The following is a 21,438-nucleotide window of genomic DNA, read 5'->3' on the forward strand; positions in this document are numbered from 1 at the left end:
TTTGTAAGAATTAAAAATTATTTTTAACTATTCAAAAATTCATCTAATACAAGTTAAACTTTTATAACAAATGACTAGTAATGAATACAGTGTATTTATTAAAAGAACATTTTTTTCCCCCTTTTAAAACAGACGACAATTTAAGGAATATGCAGTTAAAGTTATGTTTCTGCAAATTTCTATACCAAATTACTGTTTTTTTTACACTGCAGTCTGTGTGAGTGTTAAACCAATCCGTAAGATTTATATTTTAAATACATTTACTCTTACTCTTATCTCACAGTTTTTCCTACTAAAACAGACTTTAGAACTTAATAAAAGCAATTACGGTAATTTATTCTATTAACATAATGCCATAGAATTTAAACATTTTAAAATATTTTTGTAATTTTATCAATGAAGTAAAACTTTTGAAATTACTCTGATAAAATGTACTGTAACTTAGCAATATACAACTAACAAAATAGAAATAACAGTAATGTACTTTTGTTATGTCTCCTTTCTTTGATAAATGTATATTATAACATTTATCCATTTATCAAAATAACCATACGTAAACACAACATACAAAATTAAAAAGAAACCTATGAGTTAACATATTATATCCATTTTTCCTCCTTCCGAAAATCTTATAGATTTTGACGATGAGTATTTACCAGAGTTGCCAAGGTGGATGGCGTTGCTGATGAAGAGGTACTGTCGTAATGTTGACTGGAATATTTATTATTGCACGAGACAGTCCGTGAGCTTGTAACCTTTGTCTGATCATGTAACTAATTACAAATGTTTGATATTGAAACCATTAAATTAATTATGTGTAATATATCAGTTTACCTACCAGTTTAATGACTTACCCATCTTTTCCTAATAAAAATACAGCGGGAATGCTACAGTTTCTTTTCGTGTTGTCGTCAATCATGTCTATGTACTGATCGTCATTTTTTATGTCGTTGTCCGCAACGACGAGTGCAAGAATTCCAACTCTGTCTGCTTGTACACACTTTGTTAAAAAAGAACAACTCCTAAGAATAAAATTTCAAAATAAATTGAAATTCCAAATTAAAGAAGTAAGTAATTTAGTAATAACCATTAGCCTGAAATACTTAAAATACTCAAGGAATTTTGTATTTGTGTAGCAAACTAACGTGAAATATTTTCTAAATCTACAAGAGACAATCACATAGTCTACATATATTGTCATCTGCACACTGTTACAGCAATGGTGCAAGTATATTTGTAAAATTTTGTATTTCTAAATTTAAAAAGATATTTAAATATGAATTTTGTTTATTAAAATATTAGACTTTAATTTGTACAACCAGAAACAATGTAAATTATTATTAATCAGATATTATTTCAGTTTAAAATACATTATAAAGTTGTCTTAAGATTTGCTTTACAATAAATGTTAAAAACAAAATACCAGGAGCGTGTCATGTATTTGCAGTTCTTTCTCAGCTGTTATAGCGTGGGAAAGTATTGTAATCATCTCAAACTTTTACTTCTTTGTTATTTTCCTGTTAAAATAACAAAGAAGTGGGTTACATTCCTGGCTGTTATAATATAATAATGTAATTGTGTCACATTTGACCTTGTGGATTTTTGGAATCTTGATGTTTTGACACTTCTGAACCCAAAAAAGACAAAAAAACAGATACCCAGAATATAGTGGTGTGTTATGCTATGGGCAAAAAGGGCAATTACCCGGAGCACCAAACCAATCTTTTATAAGAAATTTTTTCCCAAAAGAAATACCTGAAGCGAACACTGTACACGAGGGCCCCAAATTCACATTTGCCTGGGCCTCAAGAAGCTATAACACACCACTGCTGGAATATGTATGTATATATGTGTTGACCCCTATGTCATTTAATATTGTAGGATGGGTATAGATAAAGAAATGAAATCTGGCATGATAACTTGTATATAAGGGGCATTGATGCTATTAAATTTTGGTGGTTGAATTTTGAGAGTTGGGGAGGTAGAGGGGACATGTGCCGTATCTCGAATGGAATCAGTTAATGAAAATTTTAATTATTATTGACATTTACAACATTTTTTAAAAATCATCCCTACCATCAAAATTAAGCCTTTTGCCTTTTTTTGTTATAATTACTAATATAAAACTTTTTTATAATAAAATCTTGCAACAGATGGCACCAAACACAATTTTATTTATTATAATTAATAATATAAGTTATATTTTTTTCATAAAATCTCATTACAGCCAGGAAAGTTATGCAACTTGTTGCAGATTTTTTACAATTACAAAGAAACCTTAATTTTAATTGATAAATTTTGTTGCAAAAAATTAAGCATTAATAAATGAAATAAGTCTTCAAACTGAATAGTGAAAATAAATATAATACTTTGTTATTTTATTTAATTAAATAATTTAAAGCTAGAAAATACAGGGATGCCTATACGTAACATATAGTAAACCCTCGATTTAACAGACTAATTGAGAAAAAGGGATGTCTTCTATTGCCAAATCTCCATTAAATCACTTCATTATTATACGAGGGCTATTTTTTAAATAAGGTCCGTTTGTGAGTGAGAATGATGCGCGATTGCAGCAGTGTGCATGAGCATCTGCTTTCAGCATGCTTTGCACGTGTTTAGATGCCCTTTGCAGCTGTATCGTCTATCTGTGTGCTGAACTGTAGAAGTTTATAATGTTTAAGAAAATTGAGTCGCCCGCCGACTGTAAGATACGATATGTTATTCGATTTCAGCACAAAAGATCATGGTAACTGTCTTTTGGGACAGGAAAGGGACTTTGTTAGTGGATTTTATGCCAAGAGGTACAACAATCAATTCTGATGCTTATTGTGACCTTCAGAAAACTCTGCCGTGCCATACAAGACAAGCGACGTGGCCTAATGTCTTCCGGTGGTAGGCGGCAGATTTCTTTTAAGTCTGAATTAAAAAGATTTTTGAGCGGTATGACAAACGCTTGAACAAAAATGGAAATTATGTAGAAAAGTAGATAAAAGTATGCAGAATATGGGAAAAAAATATTTTAATATTTACAGTATTTTTCTTCTTATTAAAAAATGGACCTTATTTAAAAAATAGCCCTCGTAGTTATATCAAGTCTGAAACAACCTCCAGTAATTAATATGCTGTCAAATAAATCAATCGTTCTCTTGAGGTTGCTCAAAAGTTCCCAATGTGGTCACACTCGGTAGCAACCAGGTTGGGAACTTCTGTTCTGAAAGGTGAAATTCTTGATTGAAAAAGTAGATCAGTATGATCTAAATTATCCAATGAATAATATATTTGACTATCTGTTTCTAACCTGATAATGGAGAATGAAATTTTATATATGTGAACAGAGGAAACAGACCAGTGTAAACTGTCATATCTAGAAAAAGAAATAAGCATGTTGATTACTCAATGTGAGATAGCAGCATATTAAGATCATATTACTGGCCAAAATTTTGTCCTTATGGATAAATCTGACTCTCAGTGAGGCCAGTAAGCACAGATAAAGGTTGAAGAACATTTTGACCTATGGTATGTATCCCTGATAATTATAAAGTGTGTTTCGTTATAATCTGTTTTTTTTCCAAAATGACAATTTTTATCAAATTTTCTGAAGTATTAGGTTCAAATTTAATAAAACAAATGTACTACAATCAAAACTTTAAGCTATCAAATAACCAATATCAATCAAACCTCTCATAAAATTCTGTATTTCAGTATTTAATCAACTCTTTTATTATTATTTCTTAACTAGAAGTTACTGCTTCAAACTGCAAAAACAAAATTGCTGTTAATAAACTTACCCTCTTTCTACTAAGGCAACATTATTCTGCAGATCATATTTATTGATGGGTGGACTACATCCATGATGAGGTTCTGCAAGAACTAATCCAACATTCCTTAGACTTTCTCTCTGGAAAATAAACATTTACCACATAAACTCTGAATAATTCAATAATTTGCAGAATGGCAATTTAATTAAAGCAAATTGATTTTAGGACTGTAATACTTGCTTAGTAGAATAAGAATTATAGTATAACCCCAATTATCCAAGGTAATGTGGACTGTTGCTAACTTGGATAACTGAAAAATTTATAAAGAGATTTATATGTGATAACATATAAAAAAGACTTATAAAGAGATTTATATGTTATCACATATAAAGAGATTTATAAGTCTTTTTTCATATCCTAGTGATTTTAATCATAACAATATTTCTTATACAGCTAATATACATTGGCATGCAAAACTTAAGCAACGATGTAATTTTTAAGCAGCCAGCCACAAAATTGTAGAAAAGGAATTGTTGCGATCAGTACAACAAACACCCAATTCAGTAGAAAGGTGAAGTAAAAATGTGCCCTCACATCAGCTGTGATGTGAGGGCATGCAAGATGCGTGCAGTCAGTGAGCACATTGCAAGACTACAATAAAAAGAAGGTTTTGATTCCATACTGTATGCATTCTATTAATTTTTGAACTAGTATGATTTCTTCAGCCTTTAAGTATAAAATACTCTCTCTGCATTTTGAATTTCATGTCTCCCAGGTGATTTCTTGCGGAGTTAAGGCAAAAAAAAAATCATTGCTTAAGTTTTGTACACCAGTGTGTATATATATATAACAATTTTGAGAATAAAATGTGTATTACTGTAGTTATATTTTAACACGAATGGTTTGTCTCACATTAAAGTTGAAATGATAAAAAATATAACAGAATAATCATTTTGTAATATATGTTACTGTTTTAAACTCTCTTCAAAAAGCCCTTTAGAATTAAGAAAAGTAGTGCATTCACTTACAGATTTCCCTCGGATAATGCAAAACCTTGGTTAATTGGGGTTCTACTATATACAAAAACAGATATAACACTTAACAATTCAATTATTCTGTAAGCAATACTTACAAAAGGCACTCCAAAATTTTGGGCTGGTCTTACTTTAAAAGTATATCTAAGATAATCAGGTTCAGTTATTTCAAAAAACAAGTCATCTTTTACAGAATGGTTTAGTCTTGAACCTAAGAATAAAAAGTTATATTAAAATAACTTTGATTTCAGCATTAAGCTTTGTTTCACAAACATAAATCAAAATTTATTAATCTAAATATATAAAATTGCTTGTCCTGACTGACTGAATGACTCACTCACTCACTGATTCATCATTGCCCAGATCAAACCGCTGAACCTAAAGAGGTGAAATTTGGTAGACAGTTAGGGTATGTCATGGAAATGCACACTAAGAAGGGATTTTTCAAAATTTTCCCATGGGGGAGAGGGAGAGCATTAAGGCTTAACCGGAACAACGGCTTCTACTATACTATTTTAGACGCAATTTTTTGTTTTTATCTGTGTTGTGGTAGGGTATGCCATGAGAATGCACACTAAGAAGGGATTTTTCAAAATTCCCCTTATGAGGGGAGAGTGGAGAGGATTTGGTCTTCATTGAGTACTTAGGTGTATTAAATTAATAACATTTCAGACATTGTTATAAATATTTTTATCTATTTCGATTTTAAGAATGTTTGAACCGTTTTAAATTTGAATTTGTTATTGCATATTGGTTTGCCTATAGAACAATTGTAAACGTTCCAGAAAATTGATCAAATTGAAAATAGTTCATTTGATTCTCAATAATTCTCATCATTCTCAGTGGTAGGTGTTATATAACAATTACATGGTTGTTGAAATACTGAATATAAATGGGGTTTGCTTGCAAAATCCGCGCAGGCAAAGCTGCGGGTAACAGCTAGTTAATTCATATATATGTAGAAGCCTTGCAATCTGCTCATCAATACTAACAATTAATAAAAAGTTCTGTACCAATTTGTGTGCACAATTTATGACCCAAGTTATGATATTTAATCTTTATTAGTTAAAATTACGGTACAGTAAATCAAAATCACTGATTGATAATTTAATAAACAAAAATGCATATAGAATATTTCTAAAATAGTTANTTGTTTACTTATATTTATGTTAGGATCTTATGTTGATGTGGGGAGGAAATAAGATACTAATTATAAATAAAATTAAATAAATACAGTAAGACCTCATTTAGCACTTCCTCACTTAATGTCAATTCAATGTAACTTAGTCTGCTTGAATCCTAAAAAAAATAACTCAAAATTCACACCGATTCAAATCATCGCGGCATTTCGCAATTCATATATAATACAATTACTCTTGAACACAAATCAATCGGCAAAAGGTGGCAATTCGTCATAGCACCGTATTTCCCCTAAATCTATGTATGTTTGACGCATTTGTTTTCATATATCACGTTCATTAACAGCGAAACAGCATCCACGCTATCAATATGATTCTGAGCGATGCGTAAAACGTTATTAATTTATGTGCAAATGATCTAGATTTTGAAAGGAGTGCAAAAGCAAGACGAGGTGTTTTGGATGAGATCTCCTGCTACCGACATTTGTTTGACGACAGAAAAAAGAAAGCAACAAATGACTTCACCATAAAAATGAACTTTATATTTCTGTGTGCATATGTTTGTGTTATGTAACATATATTATTATGCAAGTTAATATAAAAATAACTTAGAATTAAAGTAAAAGTTTTTTATTTTTGGTTGCACGTACCACTTTCTCTATTTACTGCGTTAAGATGACCTCGTTTAACACTTTGTCATCTAGGAATACAACCCAAGTTATGATATTTAATCTTTATTAGTTAAAATTACGGTACAGTAAATCAAAATCACTGATTGATAATTTAATAAACAAAAATGCATATAGAATATTTCTAAAATAGTTAAAGGAACACTTGAAAGTAGTAAAGTGAATTATAACATCTGCAATAATAATAGCATGTGTTAAATTATCACGTCTATAACAATTAAAATCCAAACTAAATAAATAATAAAAATAAGATATATATTTTTTAATATCTTATATCAAACCTATAACGAACTATTTCTTTTTCTGGTTTGATTCTTAACATACATCTGCTATGAGCTTTTTATAACATAAAGATTAAATTTAAATATATAAATTTGAATTGATCTCAATTCAAACAAATTGAAAAGCTAACAGATTGATAAATATAACTAAAAATATATATAAAAAAAAATAACAAAATGTAATATAAAGAATGGAAGAACCAATCAGACTGCTTTCAATGGAAACAAGTTCATGATTCTTAACATAATTCTTACTGGATTTTGTCTTATAATTTATATTGAAATGGACCAAAATTAAATTTAATAAACATTATAGGTTATTAACACAGTATAAAAACATTTTAATTATGAGGAAAAATTAATACAATTAATTAACAATTGTAATATTAACTAATTCATCCCTATCTTCAAACCTCGTGTAGTGAGAATAAGCTCTTTTAATTAGGACTCTGAAGGCTTGTAACCAAGAGGTCACGTGAAGTAGCTGTGATATAAAGTAGGTGGAAGGTTGACTTCTGTAAACTTTATTATAAATTTGGCCATTACTTAAGCTTGTATAAGACTATAATGGAGGATTTCTTATTCCCTAGCATGATTGCTATCCATCATATTCAAATAAGCTCTTCATCTGTAACTTCAAATCTTCTTACACAACAGCCAAATTTATTCTAAGGTTCTTTAACTAATACAGTAGAACCTCGAAAACTCGGCCTAATGTGGACCGAAGGGTGGCCGAGTTTGTGAAAATGCCGGGTTATCGGGAATGGGGTTAAGAAAATAAGTACGAGTGTTTCCTCAGAAAATACTGTACTGTGCTTGTATGTATTGTTTACTTGAGAATATAACAGAGAATAAACTGCCCAAATATCCTTAAACAAAGGAAAAGTACGTCCTTTATGAAGGCATAGAGCCTTTACTACATGAAAATGAAAATTAATGAATACACTGTGTACAGTAATTTACCTGATAAGACAGACCTCAGAAAAATACTTTATGAGAGATTTATACTTTTATAAAGCTGTCTATAATGAAAATTTATTAACTAAGGATGTTTTTGCTTTGCCAGGGTGTGGCTGAGTTATCTGGAGTGCCGGGTTATCGAGAGCCGAGTTTTCGAGGTTCTACTGTACTTCAAAAGTTAACCTTAACCAATAAGAGGATGTTACAGCTGTTATGCAAATTTTTATATAATTTTAAAAACAAAGGATTATTTGTTTTGTTTACTTATATTTATGTTAGGATCTTATGTTGATGTGGGGAGGAAATAAGATACTAATTATAAATAAAATTAAATAAATACAGTAAGACCTCATTTAGCACTTCCTCACTTAATGTCAATTCAATGTAACTTAGTCTGCTTGAATCCTAAAAAAAATAACTCAAAATTCACACCGATTCAAATCATCGCGGCATTTCGCAATTCATATATAATACAATTACTCTTGAACACAAATCAATCGGCAAAAGGTGGCAATTCGTCATAGCACCGTATTTCCCCTAAATCTATGTATGTTTGACGCATTTGTTTTCATATATCACGTTCATTAACAGCGAAACAGCATCCACGCTATCAATATGATTCTGAGCGATGCGTAAAACGTTATTAATTTATGTGCAAATGATCTAGATTTTGAAAGGAGTGCAAAAGCAAGACGAGGTGTTTTGGATGAGATCTCCTGCTACCGACATTTGTTTGACGACAGAAAAAAGAAAGCAACAAATGACTTCACCATAAAAATGAACTTTATATTTCTGTGTGCATATGTTTGTGTTATGTAACATATATTATTATGCAAGTTAATATAAAAATAACTTAGAATTAAAGTAAAAGTTTTTTATTTTTGGTTGCACGTACCACTTTCTCTATTTACTGCGTTAAGATGACCTCGTTTAACACTTTGTCATCTAGGAATACATCCTAAGCATAAAATGAGGTCTTACTGTAATAGTTTAAAATAATATAGCCACAAACAGTGGCACATTATAGCTTGTAAGGCCCAGGCAATTTTGAATTAGGGGACCTCTTGTACAGTATTGACTTCAGACATTTTTCTACAGGGAAAAACATTTTCTTACAAAAGATTACTTTGGGACCTCAGGCAATTGCCTTTTTTGTCCATAGGATAATTGATGTTGTCCATTGGATATTTGTGTAATTGACACGGTTTATAAATCACATTACCATTATTATTATTATAAAATTTTATGTATCAATTTCTCACTGACAAATCATTTTTAATTTTCAAATTCTACATTCGTAGATCTCTAACAACGATGTAAATTTAACCAAATACTCACATAAATATCCCGAAATATTCAATAAAAGACAAAATAACTGCAGTTTATAAATATTATGGAGAAACACGTGTACCGAAAACCACGTTCTTCCTTTGACCATTCCCATCTATAAGAAACCAACAGGATGACTCACATTTACGATAATTCCGACTCCTTATTGGTTAATAATTATTACAATATTTATTACAAATTAAATTTCTTTAAAATAATGATAATGATAATAATAAATTTTAATTTTAATTATATTATTTGCTTATATTTTCTGAAAAATTTTAAAATTTTATATTAAATTTATGACCAATAATCGAAGCGAATCCTTTTACTTGTGTTAATTATTAGATTTATTTTAAAATTTTATTTCGTTTATTTTTATTTCTAGTAGATTTGTTATTTAAAAAAATATATTTTTTAAAATTAAAAATAATAACGATGACGATACTTAGTTTAAATTCAAAGTAACACGTCCGCCATTTTCTTTTTAGTCAAACATTTTTCAAATAAAATCGCTGTATAATGTAGTGCGGGCGTTAAAGCGCCATTTTGGAATGTTGTTTCACGTTCGGATTGGCACGAAAGTTTTCATTATTTTGTTTTGTTTTGGATACGTCGGGCCTCTTCCTTTACGCCAGGCTGCCCATTGTGGGCGAACCCATGACAGATGTGAAAAAAGTTCTTTTTAATGTCGTAGAGAGTTAGAATCATAATTCGAACGATTCTAACTATTAACGTTCCAGAGTTCGAACACTAAACTCGAGAAAAATTTGAACGATGCTTCTACATTTGAATTTCACTTCCTTTTTGATGTATTTATAACTTGTATAAATATATTTATGTTTATTAGGAGCATTATTCGTGTTTATCCTTTGTTGCTGTTTGATATTTCTTGCATTTTAAATTAATATAACTGTGTTATAAGTGTTGGATTATGTGCACGTTTGTGAATAAAGCCGATTGTAATTCATACTCAACTGGCTAGACTTGACAGAAGCCATTATTTGCATAACGTCGTTGGAAAGCAATCTGCAATGGAAATAATAAACTGATGAAGAAACAATGGAAAAAAATTAACGTAATTTTTGAAAGAGGTGTTCCATTCCAACCAGAGTTTGAAAACGCGAAAGTTATTTAATAACCTATTAGTCTCGCGCTGTTAACTAATTTGCATACGCTGAGACTATTTTCTTCATAGGATGCGAGTGTGCTGGTCAGCGGAATAATTGAAAATGATGTCGAACAAATCCGAAATGTAAGATACCATACAGCATCTGAACAGTGGAAGAAGACAGAAACAAACGCTATCTCGTCTACTAAATATTTTTTACGAGTTATTCGATCGGATTTTAAACGGATACTGACAAGAAACGGTAAGTTAAGTGTTTTGTCTTCAGCTAGATATATACGCGGTCGGGCATGACGCTGCGGATAATTAAATAAACGCTTAAGTATTCGGTGTATTAGCCATGCTTTTTTAAATTATAATTTAGTTAATAGCTGGGAGATAGAATATATTACATGTTGGAAGAAAATTGAATACACTTCCGCCATTTTCCTTTTAGTCAAGGACTGGCGTTAGTGTTGTGTAAATCTCCACGTTTTGAGACCAACTAAAAGTCAAAAGTCCAAAAAAGTCAAAAGAAAAAATATTTCGGGTGTGTACGTTGGCGTCTATGAGAAAAGAAATTTGGCTAGGAATACATCCTAAGCATAAAATGAGGTCTTACTGTAATAGTTTAAAATAATATAGCCACAAACAGTGGCACATTATAGCTTGTAAGGCCCAGGCAATTTTGAATTAGGGGACCTCTTGTACAGTATTGACTTCAGACATTTTTCTACAGGGAAAAACATTTTCTTACAAAAGATTACTTTGGGACCTCAGGCAATTGCCTTTTTTGTCCATAGGATAATTGATGTTGTCCATTGGATATTTGTGTAATTGACACGGTTTATAAATCACATTACCATTATTATTATTATAAAATTTTATGTATCAATTTCTCACTGACAAATCATTTTTAATTTTCAAATTCTACATTCGTAGATCTCTAACAACGATGTAAATTTAACCAAATACTCACATAAATATCCCGAAATATTCAATAAAAGACAAAATAACTGCAGTTTATAAATATTATGGAGAAACACGTGTACCGAAAACCACGTTCTTCCTTTGACCATTCCCATCTATAAGAAACCAACAGGATGACTCACATTTACGATAATTCCGACTCCTTATTGGTTAATAATTATTACAATATTTATTACAAATTAAATTTCTTTAAAATAATGATAATGATAATAATAAATTTTAATTTTAATTATATTATTTGCTTATATTTTCTGAAAAATTTTAAAATTTTATATTAAATTTATGACCAATAATCGAAGCGAATCCTTTTACTTGTGTTAATTATTAGATTTATTTTAAAATTTTATTTCGTTTATTTTTATTTCTAGTAGATTTGTTATTTAAAAAAATATATTTTTTAAAATTAAAAATAATAACGATGACGATACTTAGTTTAAATTCAAAGTAACACGTCCGCCATTTTCTTTTTAGTCAAACATTTTTCAAATAAAATCGCTGTATAATGTAGTGCGGGCGTTAAAGCGCCATTTTGGAATGTTGTTTCACGTTCGGATTGGCACGAAAGTTTTCATTATTTTGTTTTGTTTTGGATACGTCGGGCCTCTTCCTTTACGCCAGGCTGCCCATTGTGGGCGAACCCATGACAGATGTGAAAAAACTTCTTTTTNGGATAAAAATTTCGACATCGGATACGTTAAACTATTTTTTCGTACGTAAATCAGTTATCCGAAATATCAGTTATCCGGACAACCCCAGTCCCCAATTGATTCGGAAAATCGACGCTCTACTGTATTTGATATTTTTATTTCGCTCAACCAATTTTATATTACTTACGGATTTCAATGTTAAACCGATGATATTACAATTTCGTACGTCCCATCTATAAGAGGATACAGAAAACAACGTGTACAATTCTTATATAATGTTAAAAAATTAACTGTTACTTTGATAGCATAATTTACAACTAAATTTAATGAATGAGAGAGATGCACGAGGTACAGAAAAATCTCTAGAATTTATTTTCCTTAACGGATACATAAATCGTAAATTTAAGGAAAATAAATGATAAATAGATACATAAATCGTAAATTTATCATTTTAAATATTTAAATCCGTTTATCATTTCCTTAAATTTACGATTTATGTATCCGTTTGTCATAAAAAATTTATCTTTCCACTTTTTTCCCGAGACTACAAATATTCGAGTACAAAGTAACCGGTTTTAAATTATTTCTACTTAAGAAATAGTTAAATAATTAAGATATTAGAGAATTGGGGACATAAATAAAACCCTGCCGAAAGAGCCGGAACATTACTTGAAAGCTTAACCAAATCGTCTCTAGCCGAGTACAGCGGGGACTGATTTTTTCATAATATTAACATATTTGGACTTTTACAGCTATGGCAAGAAACGTTTAAAATCTAAACAGCCCCGTCGTGTCCTTTGAGATATACTAGTTATGCGACAAAAGAGATATTTGACATTGATCGGTATCGGCACCCTGGGGATTTGGCAGTCCGCGTGTATGCGCGCTGTGTAATAATTCCATCCATTAGTCACTCGTAGGAAGCTATTTGACTAAGTGGTTAAGATTTAAAAAATAAAGAATATTTTATGTTATTTTTATGTACGCTTCTTATATTTAATTATAATTTTCTTTAAAAGTATATTCGTACCGGGTATGTAGCGGTACATCCGCTACACATTTTATTTCACCGAGTAAGTTTTTATTATTTTATTTTTAATTGTAGCCCTTATATCGTGATTAGTGAATCGGAATGTAATTGTGATGTTAAAAATTCATTTAGAGAAGTCTACGGTTTTTACTGGCTTATGGAATAAACGATACGAATGGACCCTAGACCATCGCTGATTCGCAATTGACTGATTGCCCCTGGATGTCGGCTTCTTACAGAAACACAGCTTCCCTGTCATCAAATGTCACGGCACGCCACTGGAGGGTTGTCATGTGTCATATCATATTAATAAAGATGTTATTCGTTATTAACATTTATAATTTTTTAAACTCATCACTACCCTGAAAATTAAGCATTTTGCCATTTGATAATAATTAAAAATATAAAAAGTTATCAGTAAAAGTTTCTTCTTCTAATAGTTACACTAGTGTTGTTTATACGTCTTTCTTAATTATGTGCAATTAACAAAGAGATTAAAACAGTTGACTTTATTTCGCCTGTTTAATTAACAATGCATTTCGGATTGGTAATTTTCCAATTCCTCTTCAGGCTCACGGCTTCAGTGTCTAAGGCTATTGTAGACAACATAGCGAACAAAAAGTTAGTTCATATAATATACTTTTGTTATCCAGAATGATGGATATAGTACACTATTTGTACACATCCTAATGGTGCAGTTTCTACATCAGTCTCTCTCACTTACTAGCACGTTTTCTTTGTCTACTTTTAATGGGAAAATGCAACACTTCTTCCATTTCCCACGATTATTAGTTCCTTATTACCTCTTAGAAGGATTTTAACTTCAACAATGCGGTTCATAACACGATAAAGGTCAAAATGTAGTTTTTCAATATGGTACCTATCAGACTGACCCGAATACACTAAAAATAATCATATGGCTGAGAGTAAAACTCTTCAAGACCTGGCTCGTACTTAACCCTCAATTTAACGATAATTTTTAAATTTAAGTACTACACTTATTACTTTAAACTCTGATCTTACCTTCTTTTTATTAATAAAATAAAATCTAGAAAATAGCTAAATTCGAGATGAAACAATCTAGATTTATTATCGAATTGCCTAAAGAAGGTGGACTTGGCCTGATAAATAATTAACTTCCACTAAAAACAAGAAACATCAAGATTACGTATATCAGACACTAATAACACACTCAGCAGACAGTAACATCGCAAACTTACACTCTAAGCATCTGGACATAGCTCAACACAGAAAACTGCGTCAAACTACTGCCTGTTTAGAGAGACGGGGGCTTATAATTGCCATTCAAGATCAAGTCATAAACACTAAAAACTTCAGAAATACATCCTGAAAGATACATTACTCTTACAGAAAATGCCACATTTTATCAGAAACAATACAACGTATATCTGTTGCAAGCTTCTAGCACAGACTATTTACATAGGTATAATCAATTAGTATATATGTATAATACATCAAGTGATTGCACACAAACACACATTACTAAACACTCAAGTACCATACAGTAAATCCCCCATAACACTGTTGATAATTCCGTTTTATATGAATTTCATGTTGTACGAATCACTTAGATTTTACAAATACGTGAGCCGTTCACAGTCCGGAACACGTATTTGTAAAATCTAAGTGACTCGTACAACATGGAATTCATATAAAACGGAATTATCAACAGTGTTATGGGGGGTCGACTGTACTACAAATACAGTATATTTCACAGTTTTAGTTAATGACACACAAAATATACTACGACAGAGCCGTGATCACAGATAAAATAATTTATCGCACTTATATAATATACATCTACATGAAAAATGCTCATACTGAAAAAATCAACAAGTATACTCCATCGCCCAAGAAATAAGGAAACTGTGGAGGATGGATAGGGTATTTATTGTGCCTATTGTCCTCTCTTCCACCGTGTCACGCAACAAACTATACACAAAAGTCTAGAAACGTTAAACCTCAATAAAAACATATAAGTGACACTACAGAAAGCTGCAATATTATTGTTTCTAGTGAAGTTTTTAGATGTTGACACAGGCAACAACACAGAAGCTTAACGTTAGTTATTTAGATAGCTACGCCTAGATTATAATCCAACATAACACTTATACCAGTATCGGCTGAGCGTGACAATTGCAACATAATAATAATAATAATAATAGCAATTTCATATATTAAACAATAACATTTACTATAGAAAATCATAGAATAAACTGATAATTTGCATAATGCCAATTTCATTTTTAACTCAAAGGACAAGTTAACATTCTTTAATAATAATAATTCAAATGTTTTCAATCAAATTCAATTTGTCATCAGGAAAAACTAAAAAGAACAAAGAATCTTGCATACAGAAGAACATTATGATTAGCTGTAAACAATAGAGATCCTAGATCCATTTTTAAGAAATCAGGTATATACACAATGAATTTAAAAGCTGTGTAAGACTTCCACGTCATAGGAAAGGAGTCAATATCACAAAAGTTTATGGCTGTGGTATTGCAGGTGGCCTTGTATATTTCCAGATGTTTGTTATATACTTGTTCCAGATGCTTAAGGAAAGGTTGCTTAGATGCATTATGTAATAGGTGTGCCTTGTGGAATTCAACTTGCATGTCTGGGTCAGAGGCATAGATAGCCAAAGTCGTGTTGGCCAAATTTTTTAAGATAGATATCTGATGCTCTTTGAGGTGGTATTTAAAGGGTGAGCTATAGCTCCTACATATTGTAAGTGTTGGTATGATCTATGATTGTTGACAAGGATACTGTAGATGCCTGGTTGCTGTCAAGGATACTGTAGATACTGGTGCTTGTCAAGCCAGTCTTTAGTGTTATGGAGGAGGGAGGAAATTGAGGGACTTCTATAAAAAGCTAATTGAAAGTTATTACTCCTGGACATTTCTTTGTACAGGGTGGCAAGCTTCTTGTTGTAAGTGACTGTTCTGTACTTTGTATCTTGGGAGTGATTTACCTGCAGGGTAGAAGTGGTGTTGGAAAGCCAACATATAAGGCCCTGAATAGTGAGTGGAAAGTAGCCATGCTGGGTGGCATAACAGGTGATTGTAAGGAGCTCTTTCTCCCTATCCTATGTGTCAGACGAATAGGAGAATGCCCTCACTTCTATGTTGTTTCTTTATTTAAATTTTAAACTCAGACTTATCAAAATGATTAAAATTTAAATTTTTATGAAATTGAATTTAATTTCTCAAACTAAAATTGACTAAATCTGCATTCTAATGACATGCAAATTTTAGCCAATTTTGTTTTAATATTTATTTTAACAGTATTTTGTTTTTAAATTTAATTCTTTATTAATTATAAACTTATTTAAATTTTTGTTTTGATGATGGTTATTTAAGAATAGCTGACAATTTCTAGTTTGTATTAAAAAAATACTTTAAATATTTTACTGAATACAAAATTAATGTAATAGTCATATTGGCCTCCTACAGTAGATGGGTATTTTTAAGCAGAGGTTTTAGTTAAAAAATAAATGGTGCAGTTGACAGAGGACATTGTTATCAGAAAAGTAGAAAAAAAATTATATATATATTTTCTTTTTGAGATATCTACTNATAAATAAATTATATATATACTTTCGCATTTGTACGAATGTTTAACATTAATATAAATTCAGCATACCTTATACGGAAGTGTGTTTTCTAAAAATTTTCCTGGTAAATTTAAGGTCATTATGAATTATTTCTATAAGTGAATTCGTTAGCATAGCTTATAACGTAAAACAAATTATTTCTTAAAGGAAAAGGACAAATGCAGCATAAATTAGTATCGAGTAACCCACAAACCTCGGACTTTTGACAGGGTAATTCCCATTATTCAATCCCAAGTAAGCTGATATTCCTGTCGAAGACCATTCAAACTAACTTCACCCGTAAAAAAGACGAGAATAAATCGTATATTGTTAGTTTGCATATTAGTATATGTTATTGTATTCCCTTAAGAGTGTGTGGGGCCCTCCGAATTCCTCATAGACCCCCTTGGTTTTTCTTTAACGCTCTTCGTGGTCCGCAATGAGAGGAGAGGCCCGATATATCCGGAAATTGCCGATTGTAAAAAATTCCGGAGTTCTTCACCCGGATTCGAACCTTTATTTTCAGTTCGTACATCATTAAATCTGTGAAAAATTAAATACTATTTTCCGGGTACAATAATTTAAATTATTATGGTAAAAGCGGGGATATACTTCGTTAGATATTTATATATGAGCGAATACATAAAATAAATACCAAGAATTTTTATATGGTATTTTCTAATGAAAAGAATTCCAAGAATAATTAATCACAATTATGTAAGAATAAAAGTTTATTTTTCGCTTTAAACTAAAACAAAAAATTCAGTAAATGATCACGCAATGTACAATCGCTGTTCTTTGAATTAAAGAATGTAATTTAAGGAACAACCATTGTCCTAATGTCATAATAAAAGTAATAAACATTAATTTAGTATTATAAATTAAAAAACAGTATATATATTAACACGAGATCGAGCCTTGAATTGTAAGTTTCCTTGTTAATACTGCAATTAACCAGTAAAGGAGAGGAATTATAAATTAGTTGTGCATTTTCCTATCCGTTTATTCACGTGTATAGATGATAACAATTGATAATGAAGTCAATCCTAATGTCTTTCTGAGTATCAGTTATGTAATTCGTATTGTTTAATGATAATGAGTTTCCCTATAACTTCTGAATAAGAAATTAAAGTCCCTCTGTATAGGGGTCCCGATTAAATAGACTTCTATCAGGTTACTTCTCTAATCAATTCAACTTATAAGTAGAAAGCAAAAGTATTTACACGACTAAAAAGTAAACAAGTAAAAGTGGGCGATCTGCCAAAAGGGGATGGCCCCCGTGAAGACTTTCTACGGGAAACTGACTTCTATTTAGGTGTTACCAACGTCAAGGAAACCGTTGAACACCAGAATCTTACAGGTGTTCAATGGTTTTAACCACTCGGCCATTGATGAGCACTTATAAATTTTACAATTAATTCGTGAAAATGCTGGTATATATACAGTACAAAGCATACTTTCGATTGATAAAAGTTACACACAGTCTTCACTGTATTAAATAACACAAGACGTCGTATTACTCGTATTATAATAATAATATGCCAGGGGCATGGAATCCGGTTTTTCAGGTATTACTTCCTGGCTAGTAAATGATACTAGTGCAGCAGCAAAAGACGAAAAAGAGAAGTAAGGATTCGACAGATGGCGTTAAATCGGTTACGATTCTCAAGGAAAATTAATTCAGGCAAGACGTAACGTTGAATGTTACAGGATCATGCAAAGTAACATGGAGCTTAAATCACGTATCTGGTTCTCTATGGAAATCGTACTGAGGATCCCACCTTTGTTTATTATGGATGCTGTGCTTAATAGAAATTGCCAACATGTGACGAGTTACGAAAATTACCACGAGAAGGATACTCTGTCCTTCTTGTGGTATATTTTATATGCAAAAGGTAAGGTTCTATTTATTATATTTTTATACTTTTTTTCTGTTTATGTGAGTGAAGAGAGAGAGAGAGAGGTGATTCGAGTACGTGTGGACTTACTGATAGACATACAAACGTACTTAAATATATATTAGTTTTTGCACATCTTTAAGGTTAAGGCTTTCAAAGGTTATTGACTTTGACGGGTGTATCCTGTGTATGAAAATAGTNCACTGCAGTCAGTAACAGTTTTTATAGTCTGTGTAGCAAAGGAGTATACATGAGTTAGCCTGAGCTGAAAGGGTGTATGTTAGATGGAAGGAAACATGTGGGAGGTGAGACGTGAATCTTACCTTTTACAGTTTTGTTTTTTGCATTTTCAAAACATTTTTGTACTATATTTGTCATAATGTTATTGTTCTACTTTTTTTTTGCAACTTTTATTACTGTGATCCATGTATCAACTTTTACATGTCTCCTTCCATTCCTTTCATCTAACGTAGACCCTTCCAGCTCAGGCTGACTTGTGTCTACTCTTTTGCTGTGCAGACTATAATATTTTTTATTTTATAAATGTAATTCTTGATATTTTGGTATTATACAGTACATATGATAGAATATTATATAAATATTATAAATAATGAGCTTTTGTAATAATTTTTCAGTAAATAAGTGAATTCTTAAAATCTAAAAATTAAATGCTTTTTTTGAGCATTTAATTTTCATATATTTCATATATAAGTTAGTCAAATATTTCATATTCAGCAGATTTTTGTATTGAAAATTATGTTTGTTCATTTGATATTCAAATAATAATGATAACATATTTGTAGATTTTGAAACATAATCAAATTATTTTCAGATATACCAACATCTACGTTATTATACAAGCCCATCAGAACAGCGATGGATTGTTAGAATTTTATTCATTGTACCAATTTATGCATTTGATTCATGGCTAAGTTTGCTATTTTTTCATGATAGCTTCTATATATATTTTGATAGTGTAAGAGATTGGTATGAAGGTAAGTAGAACTAATTAGTTAAAAATATATTTATTTAATGTAATTTTTATAAAATTGTAAAAATAATTAAAACATTACTATGTAATGAATATTAATACTATTTCATTATATTTCTACAATAAAAATAACAATTGAAAGTTCTAATGACAAATTCTTACAAATTAAACTAATTTTTTTGGACTTAGAATAAGAAACTATGAAGAAAGAGCATTGTTATTACAATTTGCAATGTATTAATTCTTTCTTTTTTCCCTTAAGTTTTAATGCTATTTTTTGTGATGGGATGATACCAAAATTTCTCACAGTTCCAATCCTGTTGAATACTTTCTAAAATTTATTTACATTACTTTATTTAGGAAAATTAATGATTTACATTATGAGCATGGTACATTCATTAATTAATAAGCATCAAGCTTAAGAATGGAAAATGATTGGGAAATCCAGATTCAATTTTTTGAAAGAAACCTGAAAATTCTCCATTTATATTTGGATATGCATGCTTTTATTGTGTACTACAAAATAAATACATAATCTTATTTCAAAAATAAAATTAATATTACAATACTACCTGAAAGAAATTACAACTAATTCCCTTTTACTCAAACTGTCCCATCACATCACCTAGGGTTGTCATCTTTAAAAACTGGCTTTAGTGGTTGATGCAGTGGGGAAGAGAAGGTAAATGAGAAGATGCACTTCTTTCTTCATGCTTTTCTTGCAATTGGGTTGCCTTGTAAATGTTTTAATTCCATTATATTTAATACTAAATGAGGTTTAGCAAATGATGTAACAAGCTGAACAAATATCATCACCACCACAAGTTAAGTAATTTTTGAATTCATTCACTTGAGCCAGATTTTTATAAATGTGAAATTGCATGAACGTTTTCCAAGGAAAAGAAGAATCAGATGACCCATCTTGTATCTAGATGTATCTAGACTGACCCATCTTGAAAAATCAACTTTTAAAACTGAAAATGGCAGTAACTTAGTGCAAACAGGAATTTTCATTTAGAATTGTGCAAATCATGTTTGAAAATTTAACTTATTATAGCACCATCTGTAAATCATAACAAAAACTTTCATAATTTTAATGAGAAAATTATTTTATCATTATAAGTAAACATATAAAATATTAAAAATAATTTTATGTAATATATTTTTCAATTAAATATAATTTTGTTTATATTTTAAACTGTTGCTGACAGCCAGCCTTGATTTCAAATTGCCAGTCAAGCCAGCCCATTGCCAGCCAGGTTGCAAACCCAATATTACTCTATCTCCCTAAAATGGGGACAGTACCGGTCAAATGCAATCTCTTATTACTCTGACTACATGAAAGAAAAGTCTGTCAAGGCAGACATTACCTCATGTATGGGGTTTTGCCTATTCTGCTTTGTCAACAAGAAAGTTTCCGTAAACTAATATTTAATTGTTGATATCATAACTTTAAAAAATTTTAATCTATAACTGAAGCAAACAATTAATTTTCTTATTAAATATGGAAGGATCATTTTAAGAATCTGAAATCATAATGTGATTTGCTCAATTATGATTACTGGAATATTCCTGATTTTGATGAATTGTCCTGTCCCATCACTAGTTATTTCCCTCAAATTTGCTGCATTTCTGTCTTCTGTAGTACTAAAATATATTATTCAAATGCAGTGTTATAAAGATGTGATGAAAAATTTTATTATAAAATTTTTAATGATTTTTATGTTGAAGTCTTGAAAACACTAGTATTCAAATATCAGTGGCATAATGTATGCAAGATATCTAAAATTACATATGATATTTTCTAATATAATTTGAGTTGCAAATTTTAAATATGACAACAAAAACAGACTAAATATATAATAATTTTAATATTTTTTATAACTTATTGAATTAACTTCTTGTTTCTATGATTTAGAAGTTTTTATTTTCAATAAAAAAATGAGTTTGGTTAACAATATTATT

The 21,438-nt window shown here is 30.4% G+C and overlaps 2 protein-coding genes across 4 annotated transcripts in view; one reads left to right on the forward strand and one right to left on the reverse strand.

The window, feature by feature from the left end:
- Nucleotides 1-195: 195 nt before the first annotated feature.
- Nucleotides 196-11,935, reverse strand: LOC111642122 (protease-associated domain-containing protein 1-like). 3 transcript variants are annotated; one of them, XM_023388404.1, is made up of 6 exons: nt 11,720-11,935; nt 11,281-11,386; nt 4,894-5,006; nt 3,792-3,901; nt 855-1,022; nt 196-773 (listed from the first exon to the last, which is right to left on the reverse strand). In XM_023388404.1, the coding sequence occupies exons 2-6, from the start codon at nt 11,384-11,386 to the stop codon at nt 653-655; spliced, it is 618 nt and encodes a 205-aa protein (XP_023244172.1). In that variant the 5' UTR covers nt 11,720-11,935; the 3' UTR covers nt 196-652. The 3 variants fall into 3 exon arrangements, with proteins under 3 accessions (XP_023244172.1, XP_023244173.1, XP_023244171.1); XM_023388405.1 differs by lacking the exons at nt 11,281-11,386; nt 11,720-11,935 and adding exons at nt 9,203-9,308; nt 9,642-9,703; XM_023388403.1 differs by lacking the exon at nt 11,720-11,935 and having other exon boundaries at nt 11,281-11,425.
- A 6,831-nt stretch (nt 11,936-18,766) lies between these two features.
- The window catches only part of LOC111642114 (transmembrane protein 184B-like), a 32,270-nt gene continuing 29,598 nt past the window's right edge, over nt 18,767-21,438 (forward strand). Inside the window, exons 1-2 of the mRNA XM_023388395.1 lie at nt 18,767-18,787; nt 19,315-19,477. Coding sequence (XP_023244163.1) covers nt 18,767-18,787; nt 19,315-19,477 — 184 coding nt within the window. The remainder of the gene's footprint in view (nt 18,788-19,314; nt 19,478-21,438) is intronic.

The sequence above is a fragment of the Centruroides sculpturatus genome, unplaced genomic scaffold, assembly GCF_000671375.1.
Source record: "Centruroides sculpturatus isolate CEXI.00-Female unplaced genomic scaffold, Cexi_2.0 scaffold1620, whole genome shotgun sequence".
NCBI lineage: Eukaryota > Metazoa > Arthropoda > Arachnida > Scorpiones > Buthidae > Centruroides > Centruroides sculpturatus.

Coding starts and splice junctions, on each gene's coding strand:
- LOC111642122 (XM_023388404.1), bottom strand. CDS start 11,386: ATGGGAATGGTCAAAGGAAGAACGTGGTTTTCGGTACACGTGTTTCTC. Junction 5,007..11,280: donor GAATATTTCGGGATATTTAT/GTGAGTATTTGG, acceptor TTTTATTCTTAG/GTTCAAGACTAAACCATTCT. Junction 774..854: donor TTTTTATTAGGAAAAGATGG/GTAAGTCATTAA, acceptor ATTTGTAATTAG/TTACATGATCAGACAAAGGT.